We start from the raw sequence: 21087 nt of genomic DNA, 5'->3' as shown, positions 1-21087 counted from the left end.
TGGGACTTACAAGGCCCATCCTCCCCATTGCAGCACAGTTATTGGGGAAGCGGGCACCAAGTTGCAAGTCTAGGAAAGGGGGGTGGAGGGAGGTTGCTGGGGACCCCCCCTCCTGCCACCAGCAGCCCAGCCCCTGGAAAGTGGGGTGGGGGTTGCAGGGGACCCTGGGTGTGTCTCTACTGCAATGAGGGTGGGGGGCATTTGCAAATCTTTTGATAGCTGGAATGAGTAAAGGGGAGTGGGGAATCACCCTGATGGACACCCATTTGTCTGAAATGGTATTGGGTTCCCTGCCTGAGCAGGGGGTTAGACTAGAAGACCTCTAAGGTCTCTCCCAGCTATTTTTTTCCTGTTCTGCTTTCCTTCCTTCCTTCCTTATCAAGAAGAGACTGGGCAACCATTTGTCTGAAATGGTATAAGGACTCCTGCCTCCAGCAGGGGGGTTGGACTAGAAGGTCTCTAAGGTCCCTCCCAATTCTGTTATTCTGTTAAGGGGCCGAAGTTCCACCCGTGAAGTGCTGGAGAAAAACACCCACTTTGCAGTTGTCCAAAAAGCAGAGGAGCCCAGGCTGGGAAACGAGGCACCGGCGACCCCTTTGGAGCCCACGCCTCATTTTCCACAATTAACTTTTGCCCAGTTGAAACAGCTGGGGGGGGGAGCTGGCTTCGGGGGGGGGGCGGTCAAGGCTTATGGTGCATTTAAATCAAATGCAGAATTTAAATCAAATGCATTTAAATAAATCAATAAATCAAATGCATTTAAATCAAATGCATTTAAAGCAATAAAATAAAATGCACAGTCGAGGCAGAACTTCCCTGTTCAGGAGCAGTCTACCTGCAACTAGGAAGCAGGTAGAAACTGAGAAGTTTGCTTCTCAAATGCAACCCCCACCATCAAATTCGCCTTGGTTTCTTTTTTGCCGTTTCCCCCTGCAGTTCCGCTGCTTTCCTGACAGGTGGCAGCCGTCCCTGCTTCTCCAGCCTCTCTCGTCCACACCCCCACCACCCGGTCGCCGATTGGCCTTCCGCCAGGAAAAGGGGCGGAGAAAGAAGCCGCGATTGGCTGGACGGCACCAGGCACCAAACATTGGAGCCGAGAGCAAAAGAAATAGAGCCGCCCCCTCCTTAGCCCCCGTGACGTCAATCAGAAATGGCCTACCTCTCCTCCGGACCCGCGTAACCATAGAGGCGCGGGAGGGCTAGACGGGCCCGCTCTCTCCGGAAGTTCCGGCTACCTCTCCGGGGAGGGGGAAAAGGCCCTTCGGACAATGGGACCATAGAGCAGCCAGGGAGCGGGAGTGGTCCGGCCGAAGGGGGGCCGCTCTATGGGGCTGGGAGCCGCCATGCTCTATGATGCGCGGCGGGGGCCGCAGCCGCAGAAGCGCCGAGGAGGCCCAGCAGCTGCGCGGCCAGGTGGGAGCTCTCGGGGTGGGGGGGTGGGGGTCTCCAGCCCCCCCTCTGCCTCCCCCTTAACGCCTGGGGGGGCAGGGGAAACCTGGGAAGCCCCTCAGTGTGGGGGGAGGCTGCTATTCTCCCCCTGGGGTGGTGGTGGGGTGGTATTAACCCCTCCCATGACTAGCAGGGGGGGGCTGAAGTAGCCCCCCCACCCAAAAACATGAGTGGGTTCAAAAAGAAAAGGCCCTTGGGGAAGAGGGGGGCTTTTTATCCCCTCCCCCCTTTAAAGCAACCCCCCTCAATATATGAGGAAGGGGCAGGGGGGTCTCTTCTCCCCCTCCCCATTTACAGTTGGGGGGGGTAAAAACCTCCTACATCCCCCTCCCCAGCTCCCAAATGCTGACCTATTACAAGCCCCTTTCCCCCACCTCCAAAACGTCCCCCCCCTCCCCAATTTGCTTTTTTAGTGGAAAGAAAGGAGGGGAGGGGGCAAGGTGCCAAATCCCCTGGTTTGGGGGGAGAAGGGCAGGTGGGGCATCTCCCAGGTTCCTTGAGGAGGTGGTCTCCCCCCCCCCCCCATTCAAATGCAACCAGGGAGGAAAACTGGGGGAAGGGCATTCAAATAAAGCAGCTTCCCTGGATTTGTCGTGGGTGGGGGCTGCTCATTCCCACGTGAGGAAGGGGAGGCATGTGTGAGAAAGCCTCCTCAGGTGAGTCTGGGAGAGGCGGGCAAAGGGAGATGCAGGAGAAGGACTTTGAAGAGATGGAGGGGAAGGTTGGGGACCAATTTGGGGGGTAAATGGGGAAAAACCTGAAGAGTATTTGTGGGTGGGGGGTCAAAGAGGGGAGGGGGTGTCCCATGTTTAGGAGTCTTGAGTGAGAATCTAAGCTAAGAATGTAAGTCCTTGGCCCGGCTGCTTAAAAGAATGGAATCTGAATGGAAAAATGAAAGATAATTGATGTAAATAATAATAATAAAACACTATCTGGTGGTGAGTGGGTGGGGTTTTTTTGTGGGTGGGGGGCAGCAGTGAATTTAGTGATTAACTCATTTGAAATGCAAGGGAGAGTAGAAAACAGGAGCCAAAGGGGGGCTCTGTGTGTGTAAACAGGTTCTGTCTACTGAGATTGGGAGGGAAAAATGAATTTAAACAACGTGGGAGATGAGGCTGTATTTGGTGCAAAGAGCTTTGCAAACAGAAAGTGAAAGCCGCCTGTCTTTATTGACAAAACAAACATCCCTTTGGGAATGTTTGTCTTCAAGGGGTGGGCAACTGTTTAAATTATCTTCCCCCCCCCTTCCCTCTCTCTGATTTTGCTTAAATGTCCTTTCTTTTAGTCTGTGCTGAGTGGTTTCTGGAGCAGAGTCTTTCTCATCACTCAGTCCAGGGAAGCCTGCCTTGTAGGTAAGAAAATCTGAAATTCTCCTGTTTTTGCTAAAGTCTGGGAAAGTGGTGACACCTGGCTGACCAGGTCTCAGTTCAGAAGCTAATTAGCAACTACTGTGTTTTTTGGATTATAAGGCACACCTAAATTTAGAAGAGGAAAACAACAAAAAAAGGCTTTTGGCCTTCACACACACCATTTTGGGCCCTTTGGGGACCTTTTTTCTACACATTTTCTAGGCTTTTTCAACCTGGTTTTGAGCCTGTTTTTTTGGCCCACTTGGGGGGCTTTTTGGCCCATTTGTTCGGCTCTGTTCAGCCTGGGTTTTTTTGGCTTTTTTGACCCATTTTCAAGGCTTTTTTACCCCATTTTTCCAAAACAAAATGGGCCCAAAAATCTTTGAAAATGGGCCTCAAAAAGCCTCAAAAACGGGCTGAAAAAGCCTCAAAATGGACTGAAAAAAAGCCCTGAAAAAGGCCAAAAATAGGGGCCGAAATCGGGATGTGCGGAGGCCAAAAAAATGGCCGGCAGGTGGGCGGGGCTTCTGCAATATTCAATCTATAAAATGCACAGACATTTTCATCCCCTTTTGGGAGACAAAAAAGTGTGTCTTAATAGTCCGAAAAATACACTAGCTTGTTATATCAAGTTAGTTAGTCTTCTTGGTAATCCAAAGATTGTTGGTTAGACTTAATGCTCCTTGTACGAAAACCCAGGTCAGGCTATTTCCAAATTCCATAAGATTTCCTTTTATTACATATTGTTCCAACTTAAAGACTTTTAATTTAAGCCACCTAACTGGGATCCATACCATAGACACAATATGTTTGCATTCTGTTATTTTTAACTTTGCATGGTTAGCCTTTGAGGGGAGGATATGCTGCTTTTATTTATGCTAAAAAAAAAATCCTGCAGGCGAGAAAAAAAAAAGAATGATTAAAAATGAAGCTTTTTAATTATTATTTTTATACTTTTTTTAAAACAAAAATGGATTGTTGGATTTCCCCAACAAGAAGAACAGGAATATAATTGGCTTTAGACAGAATATCAGCAAATAGCCGGAACCTGCAAAGATGAAGCGAGGAAAGCTAAGACTGAAAATGAACTAGGCATTGTGACGAAAAGTCCAAAATAACAACAACAACAAAAAGCTTATTTCAACATGTAAAAAACAAGAAAAAAGTCAAGGAAACGATAGAATGAGGGAAAGGGGCATGAAGGAGACAAGCAACAGTGAGAAAGCAGAATTTGCGTAATTCTTTTTTTCCCCCCATCCATCTTTACACAGAAGGGGAAAAAAGCACCTTAAAAAGTAGATTAGGAATACCTTAAAGGAAGCTAAAAGGAGGGGTGCAGATGGTTTGTGAGTTGGGTTAAACTAGTTAGGGTCTTCCCAGGTTGGGTAGATGAGAGATCCTACTTTCAGATCATCATCTTTCTCTTAACCACCCCATAATCCCTGGTGCGGTGGAGTCTGGGCAACTGAATGGGAGCTAGAACAGTTTTTACTGGCCGGATGCCCTTCGTGTCGCAAGTGCAGAGTTTTGTTCAGCAGATATATTCTCATTGTGCCCAGAAAGAGAAATATGCGCTCTACCTAGGATTGAACTCACAAGCCAGCCATGTGCAGCAGCTGCCAAAAAAGCCAACACAGTTCTAGGCTGCACAAACAGAGGGATAGAATCAAGATCCCGTGAAGGGTTAATGCCACTTTATAAGGTCTTGGTAAGGCCACACTTGGAATATTTGCATCCAGGTTTGGTCCCCACGATGTTGAAAAGATGTGGAGACTCTGGAAAGAGTGCAGAGAAGAGCAACAAAGATGATTAGGGGACTGGAGGCTAAAACATAAGAACGGTTGCAGGAACTGGGTATGTCTAGTTTAATAGAAAGAAGGACTAGGGGAGACATGATAGCAGTCTTCCAATATCTCAGGGTCTGCCACAAAGAAGAGGGAGTCAAGCTATTCTCCAAAGCACCTGAAGAAGCAGGACAAGAAGCAATGGGTGGAAACTAATCAAGGAGAGAAGCAACTTAGAACTAAGGAGAAATTTCCTGACAGTGAGAACAATTAATCAATGGAACAGAAATTGCCTCCAGAAGTTATGAATGCCCCAACACTGGAAGTTTTTAAGAAGAAGTTGGATAACCATTTGTCTGAAGTGGTGTAGGGTTTCCTGCCTGAGCAGGGGGTTGGACTAGAAGACCTCCTAGGTCCCTCCCAACTCTGTTATTCTATTCTAATAACTACATAAATACACACCTGGGATTTCTCCCTCACCGCCTCCCATTTTGCATAGCACAGGTTCCGTTTCACTCGATTTGCCCCTAAGATTTTTGTCCATTTTCATTTCCATGCTCAAAACACAAAGCCGCCTTTGTCTCTTCAAAGTGAAACACCAACCTTTGAAGATGAGGAATGCAAAAGGGGGGAGGGGGGGGAGAGAAGCAGAAATCGGTAGCTTCTTTCAAAAACATACTGCAAGGTGGTTGTTGGTTGTTTGTAGGCCCCATGATCAAAAGGCATGGCAACTGGCATGTACTTATGACAGTTGCAGTATCCCGAGATCATGTGAGACATGATAGCAACCTTCCGATATCTCGGGCTGCCCCAACGAAGAGGGAGTCAAACTATTCTCTAAAGCACCTGAGGGCAGGACAAGAAGCAATGGGTGGAAACTAATCAAGGAGAGAAGCAACCTAGAACTAAGGAGAAATTTCCTGACAGTGAGAACAATTAATCAGTGGAACAGAAGTTGCCTCCAGAAGTTGTGAATGCCCCAACACTGGAAGTCTTTAAGAAGAGATTGGACAGCCATTTGTCTGAAGTGGTGTAGGGTCTCCTGCCTAAGCAGGGCAGGGGGTTGGACTAGAAGACCTCCAAGGTCCCTTCCAACTCTGTTATTCTATTCTAAATGGCAGTTATGGTTGCAAAAGTCCAACTTCTATGACAAACCCCTAAATGGGAAAAAGCAGAGGTATTTAATGTCTGGAAGCTTTCTTGGATACTTGCTAATTGATACCAAGATGTTAATGGTTTTTGGGGAATGACCAACAGGAATTAGATTTTAAAAGATGCTGCGTAGGGAACGGTCAGATAAGAGGCCTCGGCCGGATAATGGGAAGAGCAAGACGCTCGAGAGTGACCCTCCCCTCTCCCTAAATTCCCAAAGTCTTGCTAATGAAGATTTACAGCAAACTGGAATGGGATTATCTGGTCCAGCTGCTTGCATGGTCAGATGTGGGGGAGACAAACGCTGTTATCTAAAAACCAAATGCACAGATGTTATCCTAAGAGGCCCCCGCAGGTCCTTGGCCACTATCAACAAACCTTGATTCAGCCCGAAATCTGCTTTGTCTATTGCGAAAAGTCCCTTCTCGCGCGCCCCCCACGCGCGTGTGGGGGTTAAAATGCTTCAAATCTTGGGACCTTGGCAGCAAGCTGGGATATATGAGTGCGTTAAACCTCTGAATGTTTGCTGCGGAGAGTATCGGTTGTTGGCTAACGCTCGATTGTGGTTTGTTAATCGGACGCTGAAGTTTAAGAACAGCCCGGATCAGGCTGGGAAGGACCAGCCACCTGCTTCTCTTTCATAGTTAAGCAGCTGGTTTGTTTGCAGTAAAACCTGCGAGGGGAATCAGACCATGGTCTGTTTCTCTGCCTAAGCCTCTCCTCTATATAGGCGGTCCTCGTTTAGTGACCATTCAGCGAGGTTACAACAGCACTGAAAAAAGTGATGTGCGACTCCCTTTATCAGACTTACACAACCGTTGCAGCTTTCCCCCGGCCCCGTGATCAAAATCCAGACACTAGGCAACTGATTCGTGTTTATGACGGTGCTGCAACGGACGTAAGTTTGAAAAAGTCACTTTTTTCAACTTCGAGTGGTTATTAAACAAACTGTTGCAAGTTGAGGACTGCCTGTAGAAAGGTGCCTAAGCAGGACAGTTGAGTGAGTTTCGCCCCCCTTTTTACGGCCTTTCTTGCCACGGTCGTTCAGCGAGTCGCCGCCGTTGTCGAGTGAGGCCCACAGATGCTAAGCGAATCGGGCTTCCCCATTGACGTTGCTGGTCAGAAGGTCGCAAAAGGGGATCGCGTCATAAATATGAGCCAGTTGCCCAGCCTCCGAATTTTGATCGGGCAACCATGGGGACAGCTGCAACAGTCATAAGTGTGCAAAATGGTCGTAAGTCCCTTTTACCAGTGCTGTGGTAAACAAATTGCCCTGAGTCCACTACCTGTGTTTCCTTTCTCTTGACGAGTGATGTCATTTCTGTCTCTTCTACAGTTGGGATTTGGAGTGCCAACTCTGCCGCCTCCCGATCTCCCATGGCGCTGAAGGCAGAGGCCCCCTTGACGGACTTCGCCGAGGTCTCGCGCTTCAGGGAGAAGGAGAAGATGGCTGCTGATTATCGACTCCTGCGCCGCCCCTCAGGGAGGCAGGAGGCAGCCCTTGTAAACCCCACGGACAAAGGTGGGGAATTTTCCTCACAAGCAGGGTGCGTTGGGCGGCACTGGGCAAACAGTGGGAACTCAACTCAGCAGAGGTGTCCAGAGACAAGGCTCAGGGTTAAAATGAGGGGGTGTTCTCTGAGCTTAGGTGTTTTCTTGGAGGCGTTTCATGACCCAACTAGGTATTATCATCAGTGCCAGAAGCACCATTTGCAGCAAACCTGTTCTGATGGAGGCTTCCCGAGAGCATGAAGCCAACTCCTGGTCCTGACAAAAAAAAACACCTTTTATTAATTCCCTGTGGATTCTGTTCATTCACCTCCAGCAAAGTCTTTCGAGGGAGGATTTACGGTCACAGACCTTATCTGGCTTGGAGAGCTGCCAGGCCGATCTCTGCAAAACTTGGTCAGGGGTCTCGGAGAGTCACGAAGCAATTAAGCGAACTGATCGTCTCCTGCAAACTCCACTCCCCTGTCGCTCCTCTTTTATTTCCTCTGGGAGGGGCCATTCATCATCCACCTGTGGCCTTCCTCCCAAGTCGACCCCTGTTCTTTAGCTCTTCCCTTCGTCTGGCAACTCCTCGTATGCACACACACTGGGAACAGGCTCCAGCTGTTCCTCTGCCTCACTGATGTCTGACTCTGAAGGCAGCTGATAACTGGCATACGGCCCTGGCCCCCTCTCTGCCTCCGACACAGAGCCCTCATCCGAGCCTTCCCCAGCCTCCAGGACTGGCCCATGTTCCTCCCCAACCCTCCTCACTCTCCGAATCTTCTGCCAGCTCCACTGGCCACTGGCTGGCCACAACAAAGTTATCAGACGACAATTTTAGAAGCACTGAAAATTTTAAGAAGGGAAGCGAGTTGCCTGATCCAAAGTGAGAGACAAGTGTAGGATTAGGGCAAGCTTGTGGGCGTGTGTCATAACTCTTTAGCAAGAAGGAACATTACAGGGGTTGGATCAAATGTTCTTGGTAACCCTGCTATTTTGGCTTATTTATGTATGTTCCACCTTTATTACTTAATTAAAGTATGTAATTCAACGTGGCAAACATACATGATACGCCTTCCTCCTTGTCTTCCTCCTCTTTGGCCCACAACAACCCTGTGAAGCGGGTTGTCGTAGGCAAACAACAACTGAAAGAGGGACTGGCCCAAAGTCACCCAGCCAACTTTCATGGCTAAGGTGGAACTAGAACTCACCGTCTCCCGGTAATTGGCCCAAAGTCACCCAGCCGGCTTTCATGCCTATGGTAGAAATAGAACTCGCCGTCTCCTGGGGATTGGCCCAAAGTCACCTAGCTGGCTTTCATGCCTAAGACAGGACTAGAACTCCCAGTCTCCTGGGGATTGGCCCACAGTCACCCAGACAGCTTTCATGCCTAAAACAGGACTAGAACTCCCAGTCTCCTGGGGATTGGCCCAAAGTCACCCAGCTGGCTTTCATGCCTAAGACAGGACTAGAACTCCCAGTCTCCTGGGGATTGGCCCAAAGTCACCCAGCTGGCTTTCATGCCTAACACAGGACTAGAACTCCCAGTCTCCTGGGCATTGGCCCAAAGTCACCCAGCTGGCTTTCATGGCAAAGATGGAACTAGAACTCATAGTCTCCTGGTTTCCACCATAGACCAGGCCTTTTTCCTCGCTTTCATGCTGGCTGCGGCATTCCGGAAACATCAGAGCATCTTCTCACGCTTAAGAGACACAATCTTGAGTTCTAGAACTTTCCCTTGGCGTGAGTTTTGCGGTTCCTTTTCAACGAAAGCCCCATTTTTCCCCCCCTGCAGGACAATACCCATTTTCAGAGTCTGCTGGCCAGGATGAGCTCGGGATCTCCTGGAAGCAGGAATACCTGGTAGCCGAGAACCCGGACGACGGCCGGCTGGTGTGCATGGTATGCGGGGGCATCTTGGCCACCTCCGGCCCCGCGGCGGCCCGTCAGCACATCCTGCAGCAGCACGCCCACTCGCTGGACTTCACCCTGGAGGAGAAACGCAACATCCTGGAGGGCTGGAGTGAAGGAGCCGTGCTGCCCGCCGTAGATTCGCCACCGGCAGGTAAAACATCTCCCTGCTCTCTTTGTTGTCGTTGCGTGACCCTCGCGCATCAGAACGGCCAAACCAGGCGCCTGGCGCTGCACCCCGCAGCTTCTGATTCCCTTTCTGGCCCTTCCCACCCCAGGCGGTCCCGGCGAGAACAAGCAGCCTGCCGAGATCGAAGTCCTCCTTGATACGGAGGAGCAGCCCGTGAGCCGGAAACGCGGGCCCGTCCAGGCACGCCGCGGTGAGTGCTAGGTCACGGACACGGCTAGAGCAGGGGTGTCAAACTCGATCTCATTGAGGGCTGCATCAGGGTCGTGCTTGGCCTCGGGTGGGGGAACGTGGCCCGTTTCACGTCTCGGGGGCGCCTGTGGTGGCCCGAGTCCCCTGCTGGCGACAATGGATCTTGGGTGGGCCACGCGTTCCCCCACATCTCCGGGCCCCGTTTTCAGCCATGGCGGCCTCCTGCATTCCTTTGCCAATGACAACGGAGCTCCGTTTTCGCTGCCTGAAGCACCGCACACCGGCCCTTCGCTGCTTCCAGGGCGGCCCCGCGGGCCAGGTGTAAGCACCCTGCGGGCAGGATCCGCCCCCCCTGAGGCTTGAGTTTGACACCCTTAGCCTAGTGCGTCCTTTCCAGACCCCCGGGCCTTGCTGGACCACAGTGGTCCTTGACTTACGACCACAGTTGGGACTAAGATTTCCGCTGCTTAAACAAAGGGGGTCATTTAGTCGGGCAAACGGAAGCCGTGCCCAGGTTTTTTTTGGGGGGGGGGTGCCAGAGTTGTTAAGCAAAATCACTGCATTCGTTAATGCAGTCATTAAGCGAATCTCGTCCGTCCGTCCCCCCGCATCAAATTTGCTGGTCGAAAGCTGGCTGGGGAGGTCGCCAACAGCAAGCCCTTGATGCTGTGAGGGTTGCGGGTGTTTGAGGGCCCGTTGTGAGTTCCCTTTTTCCCAACGCCGTTGTATCTTCCAACAAACGGTCGTAAGTCCAGGACTGCTGGGGTTCTTGGGTCCCGTCTCCCAAGGCTGCCACCTGGGAAGAGAGTGTTTTCAAAGCAGCTGCACCCAGTCTTGTCGTGAGCAATCACACTGTGCCGGAAATGTGTGATGATTGTGTGTGTGTGTGAGAGAGAGACATTAGGCGGTCAAAATTCCTCCCTGCCTAACGACTGCAAGAGCTGATCTCAGAAGGCAGATAAGATATCCCACTTTCCGAGTCTGTCAAAGACCTACCTAAGGCTCCTCGGGAGATATATCCCAGCGTCCTTTGCTGCAGGCTAAGCTCTCAGGGGGGGCGGGGGGGAACCCCCGCCCCGAGAGCTTCTGGGAGGTGTAGTTCACCCGCTGGAAAAACCCAAGTTCCCTCCTGCTTTTCTTTATTGTTATTGTACGTACACAGTTTACACATACAACGGAATTCACATAACACCCACAGACTAGGCTCAACACACATTTATTTTATTTTATTTTTTTCAGTATTTCTAGACCGCCCCCTCTCCCCGAAGGGACTCGGGGCGGTGTACAGGTGTGTCGTTAAAACGAATACAAAAAAGCGAATATCCCATTCCCTTAAAAACGAATTAAACCTCATACAACTGTACAAAAAGTAAAAATTAAAAATTAAATTAAAAACAACTAAAAGTATACCCCTAGAAAATTTAAAAAATGCAGGCTTGAGGAACTAAAATTGGGAATTAGGAATTAGGCCAGGCCGGCTAGATTGAACAGGTGGGTCTTTAGTTTCTTACGGAAGGAGCGGAGGTCGGTGATAGTTCTGATATCTGGGGGGAGGTCATTCCAAAGGGTCGGGCCCATCACAGAGAAGGCCCTACTCCTGGGCGTCGCCCGCTGGCATTGCCTAGTGGATGGCACCCGGAGGAGTCCCTCTCTGTGAGAGCGAATCGGCCGAAGGGATGTATGGGGCAGGATACGATCCCGCAAATAACTAGGTCCTGTGGCATGGAGCGCTTTGAAGATGATAACCAACACCTTGAAACATAACAATCCCCAAACACCACCCACCCACCCAAAAAACAAAACAGACCAAGTAGTGCTGTCCAATAACTCACTGATGTTGGCCCTTTAGTTCGTTGTTGAGTGCAATGATAGCTCTGGGATAAAAGCTATTCAGAAGACGCGTGGTTCTAGTTTTAATTGTTCCGTATAATTCTGCCAGAAGGCAGAAAGTCCAAAAAGATTATAAGCGGGATGGGTAAGAGTCTTTGAGAATGTTACGCAACTTCCCTCTTAACAGCGAGAAGCGAAGTTGTCGTCCAGGGCCGGTAGCTGGAGCCCGGTGATATTCTGGGCAGTTTTAATGATGTTCTGTAGAGCTTTTTTGTCCGCTGGAGAGCTGCTCCCGTACCATGCAAGAATGCCGTACGTCAGGACACTCTCAATGGTGCTGCGATAGGAGGACAGAAGTGGATGCTGAGATAGATTTATCTTCCTGAGCATTCTCCGGAAGTACAGCATCTTCTGTGCCTTCTTCACAAGCATGTTAGCATTCGTGGTTCACGAGAGGTCCTCCGAGATATAAATGCCCAGAAATTTAAAACTACCAGCCCTCTCCATCTCCTCGCCATTCTTCCCTAGGCGGGTTGCTGCAGGACATCAGCAGATAATCCTCGACTTACAACCCAAAGTTGAGCCCTTTTGCTAAGCGAGACAATGATTATGGGAGTTTCTCCCCATGTTTACGACCTTTCTTAGCACAGTTGTTAAGTGAAGCGCCGCTAAGTTAGTAACACCGTTAGTCAGAAGACTACAGATGTATGAAGGAAGCCCCCAACCTACTAGGCAAATCCTGCCCTTTTCCCAAGGGCCTCCATCCTGCTTCCTTTTGGCTACTTACACGTAGTCCTTGACTTACGACCACAGTTAAGCCCAAAGTTTCTGTTGCTCAGCGAGGCAGTTGTTAAGTTGAACTTTGCCCCCTTACAAGAACTTTCTTGCCACCGTTGTTTAAGTGAAACACTGCAGTTGTTCAGTGAATCGAGCTTCCCCATTGACTTTGCCTGTCGGAAGGTCGCAAAAGGGGATCACGGGACCTCCCCCCCCAGGAACCCTCATAAATACGAGTCCATTGCCAAGCGTCTGAATTTTGATCACGGGACTGCGGGGATGCCCCAACGGTCGTAGGTGTGGGGAAACGGTCACAAATGGCTTTTGCCAGTGGCGTCGTAACTTCATCACTAAACAAACCGTTGTAAGTCGAGGGCTACCTGTTGTCATCTTTACCCAAGGTAACAAAGCGGCACCGAACAAGTCACGAAAAACTCTGAAACGCCTTGATATGAAGTGCATTTTGTGTCCGTGCTAACGCAGCTGCTTCCTAACCTTGTCTTTTGAGTCTCTGTTTTCGTTTTGTCGTGATAAAAAAAAAAAAAAACAGGTTTTGTCCTCACAAAGCTGCACGACACCATTCAAGACCCGCAATTGAACTTGAATTGTGCTTTTTCTCGTCTTTTCTCCCTTCGCAGCAGAGGGGTTGCACTTGGAAGCTGAGCGGCGACTTTCGGTTCGACAGAGGCCGCCTGCCAAGGATCCGAGGGGTCAGGAGCCCATGGAGGCTGCAGGTAACACGGGGTTGGCTTGGAACTGGTTGTTGAGTGTAGCTTTCTGATTTTCCATTCCTCTCTGTCCCTCTCCTTTTGTGTGCTGAGAACCTGTTTTCATGCCAAAGCAATGAATTTGTTCAATGAATTCAGGATGTTTGAGCAGAAATCTTGGAAACCAGGCAGTGGAAGAGGGTAGAGGGGGGAAAAACACCTAGATTGAACAGCCAAGAAGGAGTAACAGATAAAGATTCAAGAGAGGAATCTGGTCAAAAAAAGTTTTTACAAAAAGCATAGCAATTAAAATATTAAAGCGGGCAAGAGACAATGGATAGATGATTTCTCTTTGTAAATATGGAAGCGGGCAAGAGACAATGGATAGATGATTTCTCTTTGTTGTTATTCTGATTTTCTTTTGCTTTTCCCTCTCCTTTAAAGCATAGCAATTAAAGTATTGAAGCAGGCAAGAGATTCCCTTTTTTATTGTTCTGATTTGCTTTTCCCTTTCTTTTAAGTAGGTGACATGATTAGAAGTTAGCTAGGATAGAAAGGAAAAGTCACCTAAAGGGTGACATGATTAAAGCTAGAATAAGGGATAGAAATAAGAGAAAAGGGAATATTAGTGCATGCAATTTTTATATAATAAAATAAAAGTAATAACGAGAAAACGTGGAATAATTGAACAACGACAGATTGCAACCTAATATATGTGTATCATTGTTAGAAATACATAAGTTAATTGAATGTAATAATTAAGATTAACTTTATTAGTTTTATTTGCATTCGAATGTATGACCCCCCCAGGTGCCACGTCGTTCACGCATTGATTTGATATATTTGTAAAAAATCAAAAACTTGGTGGGGGGGGGGAAACAAATTCAGGATGTCAAAACTCAAGGTTCTAGCCCTTATGAAAAGCAAAGGGAAGCTTGAAAGCTGGCAAAAGTTTTGAGGGATTTTGATTCTATAGAGATGGCAGTTTTAGACTTGATCAAAAATGGAAGTTTGCTTGTTTGCTTTTAGCGAAAGATGTTTTGTAAAATAAGCAAGTACAAAATAAAGGCTTGGGTATTTTTTTGCAACATGTATGTCAGCCTTCCATTCCCCATTATCCTGTCAGAGCTGAAGAAGCTTCTTGGATGAGAAGCGAAACATCTTCAAAAGAAAAGAAAAAACAAGAAAGTCCACTTGCCTCCTGAAAAAGCACCTTTGAGATTCCCGGTCTGTGGGTGTTTCTAGTCCTCAAGATTCTGGAGGAAGCCATGAAAACGTCCTTCGATGATTTTTATGCGGTTAATCAGGGCTTGAATAAAATTGTAACTGTAATTGGATTAGAGCAGCGGGAGAGGTCATTAGACTTATTATTTTAACAGATAACAGATTAGCAGAATTGGAAGGGACCTTGGAGGTCATCTAGTCCAACCCCCTCCCGCCCAAGCAGGAGGCCCTATTTAATTAAAAGACCAGTACAATGAGAAATACACAAAGTGTATCTAGTTAAAAGTTCCAGAATAAAAGAACTAACAAATAAAATCTGTGCCGATTAGATTTACATCCTGCCATTTTCAGATTAAATGCAGGTAATCCTCGACTTACGACCACAATTGAGCCCAACATTTCTGTTTGCTAAGTGAAACATTTGTTAAGTTAAGTTTTTCCCCATTTTACGACCTTTCTTGCCACAGTTGTTAAGCGAATCACGACAGCTGTGAAATTAGTAACAGAGCCGTTAAATGAATCTGGCTTTCCCCCTTGACTTGTTAGAAGGTCGCAAAAGGGGATCACATGACCCCAGGACGCTGCAGCCGTTGTAAATATGAGTCAATTGCTGAGCCTCTGAATTTGGGGGATGATGCAATGGTCGTAAGTGTGAAAAACTTTCGTAAGTGCGAAAAATGGTCGTAATTCATTTTTTCCAGCTCCGTAACTTCTAACAGTCTCTAAACGAACCGTCGTAAGTCTAACCTGACGTCTCCCATCCGTAGACTGGGCTACCAGCATTACCACCCTTCCACTCTTAGGACTCCGTTGGCTTTAGATGTGCGAGAATGAAAGCGCGTGTCATTTTTTTTCACACTCGTTTTTGCTCTCTAGGAAAGGAGTGGCTGTCAGAATGCGGACTTCCCAGTTCGGCTCCGGCTGAAATCCGCATTTTCACCGACGGTTCCTTTCCAGCTGGATTCACCCTAAAGCTGTACTGCCGTTCTCAGCCAGGTAGGTGGAAACTCAAAAGCCCTTGGTGCAAATCTTGTTTTTGAAGACTCTGGAAACGTTTGGCACCCCTCCAGCCTTGGCACAAGATGACAGAAAGTTTTTATCTACAACTGCTGTACCAGACCAAGGTCACACTCAACCATATCCAGTTTTTTGCCCTGGTATCTCGGCAGTCCTGGCATGGAAAACCTCTTCTAATTTGTTTTTTTTTTGGGGGGGGGGGTGTTACTTTAAAAAGAGATTGTTTAGTCGGATGTTTTGTCCCTTTTCCCCCCCCTCCTGCCATCCTTCTGCTGAACCTCTAACGTCTCTTTAATCCATCTGGTGTGGCTGCAACATTATTATTTATCCTTCTTATTCTCTTCTTTATTCTCCCTTTTATTGGTGGTATTATTATTATTTACTTGATTCATTAAACATGAAACTCGGTCAAGTGAACATTTAAAAATGTATCATAAATATTATTAACTGGTGCTGCCAGCATCCTAGGTATCAACCAAGTACTTTCTTAAGATTGCGATTATGATTTCTTTTATTCATTAAACATGCAACTCAAGTCAACTGAACATTCAAAAATACAATACAATACAATAGCAGAGTTGGAAGGGACCTTGGAGGTCTTCTAGTCCAACCCCCTGCCTAGGCAGGAAACCCTATACCGTTTCAGACAAATGGCTATCCAACCTCTTCTTAAAGACTTCCAGTGTTGGGGCATTCACAACTTCTGGAGGCAATTTCTGTTCCACTGATTAATTGTTCTAACTGTCAGGAAATTTCTCCTCAGTTCTAAGTTGCTTCTCTCCTTGATTAGTTTCCACCCATTGCTTCTTGTCCTGCCCTCAGGTGCCTTGGAGAACAGTTTGACTCCCTTCCAACTCTACTATTGTATTATTGTATTGTATTAAATAAAATAGATAGTCCTTGTGTGTTTAATCATACTTGGCCAAATAAAATAGATAGTCCTCGACGTATGACTGCAACTGAACCCGAAATTTATGTCGCTAAGCGAGACACTTGTTAAGTGAGTTTTGGCCCATTTCACGACCTTTCTTGCCACAGTGGTTAAGTGGCTGCATTCTTTTGGCGTTTGGCTTTATATTTGGTCCCCAAAACTGCAGAGAACTACTTGCCAAGAGAGAAGGGGGGGAAGGACAGGAAGCTTGAGAATTTGGATTGTGTGCGTATCCTACAATGACAACTGCGATGTGTTTCGGTTGCAGAACCATCGCAAGGCACGGGAGCGAAGGCAAACCCGAGGAAAAAAACAGTGGGTGAGCATTGATATTTTTGTTTCTTTGAAATAGCTGGTCTTTGTTTTACGTCAGGCTGCGTTTCATTGGGCGGGAAGGGCTCAGCAGTGGATTCCCCCTGCCAGAGGTCACTAATATTGTCCAATAAGAAGATTTCTCTTGGTTCCAAGGAGAGAAAATCCTTCTGTTGTCCTGAAACCAATTAACAAGTTGGGGGTTCTTTCTTTTTCCCCTCTCTTCCCCCCACTTAAATACAGGAAGCTGTCTTGCTTCTCCCCTTGCTTTTCGGGTTGGTCTTGAGATCCTTTAAGAAGCAACATGGTTATCCTACCACATCTGTATATTAATCAGCAGTGAAGTTCTGGGAAGCTCACAAATTGCAGGCCCTTCCTTTTTTAAACTCCTCTCGTGTCAGCCATGCAGGAACTAGAAAGGGGGGGGGGGGAATGATTAGTTTCAATGATGCCAGGTTAAAACGGTAATAAAACGAAAAATGTGCGCAGTTCGAACCCCATACCTGGCGCACGTAGATAGCAAGGGATATTTCCGACTGGCAAATCATTCTGTGGCTGTGCGTAACAGGTACTTTAATTCAGTTTTAAGTCTTTGTGCGTGTATATCAGGTACTTTAATTCAGTTTAAGTCTTTGTGTGTGTATATCAGGTACTTTAATTCATTTTTAAGTCTGTGCATGTATATCAGGTACTTAAATTCAGTTTTAAGTCTGTGCATGTATATCAGGTACTTAAATTCAGTTTTAAGTCTGTGCATGTATATCAGGTACTTAAATTCAGTTTAAGTCTTTGTGTGTGCATATCAGGTACTTTAATTCAGTTTTAAGTCTGTGCATGTATATCAGGTATTTTAATTCAGTTTAAGTCTTTGTGTGTGTATATCAGGTACTTTAATTCATTTTTAAGTCTGTGCATGTATATCAGGTACTTAAATTCAGTTTTAAGTCTGTGCATGTATATCAGGTACTTAAATTCAGTTTAAGTCTTTGTGTGTGCATATCAGGTACTTTAATTCAGTTTTAAGTCTGTGCATGTATATCAGGTACTTTAATTCAGTTTAAGTCTTTGTGTGTGTATATCAGGTACTTAAATTCAGTTTTAAGTCTGTGCATGTATATCAGGTACTTTAATTCAGTTTAAGTCTTTGTGTGTGTATATCAGGTACTTAAATTCAGTTTTAAGTCTGTGCATGTATATCAGGTACTTTAATTCAGTTTAAGTCTTTGTGTGTGCATATCAGGTACTTAAATTCAGTTTTAAGTCTATGCATGTATATCAGGTACTTTAATTCAGTTTAAGTCTTTGTGTGTGTATATCAGGTACTTAAATTCATTTTTAAGTCTGTGCATGTATATCAGGTACTTAAATTCATTTTTAAGTCTGTGCATGTATATCAGGTACTTTAATTCAGTTTAAGTCTTTGTTTGTGCATATCAGGTACTTTAATTCAGTTTTAAGTCTGTGCATGTATATCAGGTACTTTAATTCAGTTTTAAGTCTGTGCATGTATATCAGGTACTTTAATTCAGTTTAAGTCTTTGTGTGTATATCAGGTACTTTAATTCAGTTTTAAGTCGTGTTCAGAAGAGGCTTCGCTTGGTTGTGATGTGGCTTGGCCAGTTAGATTGGCAAAGACAGAATTAATAGAGTTGGAAGGGACCTTGGAGGTCTTCTAGTCCAACCCCCCTGCTCAAGACAAAAAGGCTTAGTTGTTTGTGGGCCCACAAACTTCTGTCACTAGATGAGACATTTGCAAAGTGAGTTCTGCCCCCATTTTACGACCTTTCTTGCCACAGTTGTTAAGCGAGTCACTGCCGTGGATAAGTGAGTAACCCGGTTATTAAGCGAATTCCCCATTGACTTTGCTCATCAAAAGGTCGCAAAAGGGAGATCGCGTGACTCCGGGACGCCGCAACCGTCGTAAGTATGAATCAGTTGTCAAGCGTCCGAATTCTGTTCATGTGACCATGGGGAGGCTGCAGTGGTCGTAAGTGCAAAAAATGGTTTCGAGTCCCTTTTTCCAAGGCTGTTGCAACCTCGAACAGTCACTAAACGGACGGTTATAAGTCGAGGACTACCTGACCAATGACGTGCGGCATTGCCTCTCTTCCCCAGATCGTGACTGCTCTGTCTCCCTGCTGCGGCTCCACTCCAGGGACACTGGCGGTCACCTCCACCCAAGCCAGGACACCCTCTCTCCCCATTGCCCGCTGGGCAGCTCCGCCGACAGCCGCCCCAAAGACTGTGGGGCAGTTCGGGGAGCGGCCAAACGGGGAGCCCCTGCTGGCAAGGAGGCCTCCACTGCCCTCGGGAAAGGATTCAACCCCTCGTGGCGCGCTCGGTTCCTGGTGGACTTTGACGACGCCACCGGCCACCTGGTGTGCATGGTTTGCGAGTACCCGTTGCGGCGCGTCTGCCTGGCCACCGTCAAGCAACACATCCTCCAGTGCCACGCCGAGACGCTGCAGATGCCCCGCGAAGTCCGGCGTACCATCCGCGAAGTCTGGGAGAACCGGTGCCAGCCCTCCGCCCAGGCCCCGCGGAAGTGACAGGCTCCTCCATCCCACTTGACTTTCTCGGGAAGCCGCAAGAGAAAGGGTTAAAAGGAGACCAAATTCTGTGGACCAAGCAGGCGCCACGGGGGAGGGGGAGCTTGTGGGAAGGAGGCTCCACCCCCTCCTTGGAAGCCCCACCCCCAACGCTGTCACTCACATCCCCCTCGCTGGAGAACTGAACAGATTCTAACTCTGCCGCCATTTTTCCAACTCTTAATTCTGCTTTTTTTTTAAACGCACACATATATATACATATATATTATTTGTTCCAGTTTTCAACTTTGTTTTTTCCATCCTAAGCAGAAGTGGCTCTGATTTCTCTTTCAGTCCGCAGCCTTATTTTTAATTTTTCACACCGCAGCAGAGAAACGGAGTCAACGCTAAAGTCAGCGAAGTCTGGGAGATGGGAGATTGTTGCCACTACCTTCCCCTTATTACAGGGTCTGTTTATTAAAAGGAAAAGATAAAAGAGAAAGAAACTCAGGGGGAAAATCCTTTTTTGAGTTGCAGTCTGACCCTTTGCCTTTTTTTTTTTTTCATTTTTTTTTTCATTTTTCATTTTTATTTTTTTTACGTCTGTCCCCATTAAAAAAACTGTAAGACATCTACTCTTGGCTGGGACTGCCTTTTGCAGCCACAGGAGGTCATTTTCATCGCCAATGCATTGTGTCTCTGCAATTGAAGGGACACACACACACACACACACAAACACATCCCACTGTGCTTTTGGCTTTCCTGATTTAACCAGAGGATTTACAATATATCAACCTGGGCCTTTAAAAACAGATTCATTGAACCACAGGGAGCAGTAAAGTTATATTTTACGTTCTAACAGCGGCCTCCTATCTATGTGCGTTTCGGGTTCTGCGTTCTAATCACCCCTTCTCTTGTCCTTCTGCAGGGGGGATGGGGGGAAATGGGGCGGGCATTTCTCTTTTCTTGAGCAAAGAAAAAGGTGGCCCGATCCATAAATTGTGCTGAGCAATCCCCCTCAGTTGCTTTATGGTTTTGCATCTGGCCCACAAACCCTGGTGTGTGTGTATGTATGTTCAGCTAAGCCAGGGGTCGGCCATCTTAAACAATCAAAAGAGCCATAAAGGTCCTAACCGGAAGCCCCCCCCCCCCGTTCAATCCTGGAGCCGACTGGAAGTCCAGTTCCCTCACCATAGAGTCTCTTCCTAGTGCAGCATCCTTTTTCCTCTACCTGTCCTAACTGAAAGCCCTATCGATTGTGGAGCCGACTGGCGACAGGGAGCTGCAGCAGAGGAAAGAAAGACCCACATGCAGCTCCGGAGCCGCAGCTTGCTCTCCCCTGCGCTAAGCAAAGCCTGGCTTTGAAAACCAGCGTGGGACGAAGCAGCAATCTCTCTCTGTGTGCCTTTATTATCCAGGTGTCAGGCGGCAGTTCAACAGGTAAATAATAATAGTTTTTTCCCCTTTATTCAAAGGTGGACGGACATTCGTCCTGCAGTAGACGAAAGCAGGTTTATATAACTCAGTTGAATCTTAAAAAGCTAGAGGAAGGACAATTCGTGTCCTCTCTTAATTCCAGGGAAAGGATCGTTAGTGCCGCTGCTTAATTACAATAAAACCACTGGGGGGAGGGGGGAACCTTTTTTATTGCTTGCAGTTTCGGAATCCACCACTTGAGGACGGTTTTTTTATTGCTTGCAGTTTCGGAATCCACCACTTGAGGGCGTCTTTTTTATTGCTTGCAGTTTTGGAACCCACCACTTGAGGGCGCCTTTTTATTGCTTGCAGTTTCGGAATCCACCACTTGAGGGCGCCTTTTTTATTGCTTGCAGTTTCGGAATCCACCACTTGAGGGCGCCTTTTTTATTGCTTGCAGTTTCGGAATCCACCACTTGAGGGCGGCCTTTTATATTGCTTGCAGTTTCGGAATCCACCACTTGAGGGCCGCCTTTTTTATTGCTTGCAGTTTCGGAATCCACCACTTGAGGGCCGCCTTTTTTATTGCTTTCAGTTTCGGAATCCACCCCTTGTCAAAGGGGCCAGTTGACAGAGGAGGAGGAGGACCAAAATCCTAGAGAAGACTCCCCTGCCTAATTTGAAATCTTAGTATATTTGCTTCTGTGGTCTGATGATCCCGAAAACCCATACGTTGCAAGGTGCATGTTTTTTTTTTCCCCCTGTCTGCATTGCCATGCATCCTACATGAAAGCAATTTTAGGGCAAATTAAATCTCTCACATGCAAGCC

At 47.3% G+C, this 21087-nt stretch overlaps 1 protein-coding gene across 4 annotated transcripts; it reads left to right on the top strand.

The window, feature by feature from the left end:
- Positions 1-1139: 1139 nt before the first annotated feature.
- On the top strand, positions 1140-19700 carry SPINDOC (spindlin interactor and repressor of chromatin binding). Of its 4 annotated transcripts, none has more exons than XM_081968228.1 (9): positions 1140-1413; positions 2735-2801; positions 7071-7256; positions 9021-9290; positions 9415-9516; positions 12761-12856; positions 14930-15049; positions 16270-16320; positions 18429-19700. In XM_081968228.1, exons 1-9 carry the CDS (start codon positions 1351-1353, stop codon positions 18860-18862), a joined length of 1389 nt encoding a protein of 462 aa, XP_081824354.1. In that variant the 5' UTR covers positions 1140-1350; the 3' UTR covers positions 18863-19700. The 4 variants fall into 4 exon arrangements, with proteins under 4 accessions (XP_081824354.1, XP_081824355.1, XP_081824357.1 ...); XM_081968231.1 differs by lacking the exon at positions 1140-1413 and adding an exon at positions 1577-2105; XM_081968229.1 differs by lacking the exon at positions 9415-9516 and having other exon boundaries at positions 1142-1413.
- Positions 19701-21087: the final 1387 nt, after the last annotated feature.

This window comes from Natrix helvetica (genome assembly GCF_964273705.1).
Source record: "Natrix helvetica genome assembly, chromosome: 16".
Taxonomy (NCBI): domain Eukaryota; kingdom Metazoa; phylum Chordata; class Lepidosauria; order Squamata; family Natricidae; genus Natrix; species Natrix helvetica.
The sequence above is the reverse complement of the archived record's forward strand: the minus strand, read 5'-3'. Positions and strand labels throughout refer to the sequence as shown.

What these genes read in the sequence shown, in the direction of transcription:
- SPINDOC (XM_081968228.1), top strand. Translation starts at nt 1,351, where the DNA reads ATGATGCGCGGCGGGGGCCGCAGCCGCAGAAGCGCCGAGGAGGCCCAG. An exon ending in TGTAAACCCCACGGACAAAG is followed by an intron (nt 7,257 to 9,020) that starts GTGGGGAATTTT and finishes CCCCCCCTGCAG; the next exon opens with GACAATACCCATTTTCAGAG. An exon ending in CGTAGATTCGCCACCGGCAG is followed by an intron (nt 9,291 to 9,414) that starts GTAAAACATCTC and finishes TTCCCACCCCAG; the next exon opens with GCGGTCCCGGCGAGAACAAG.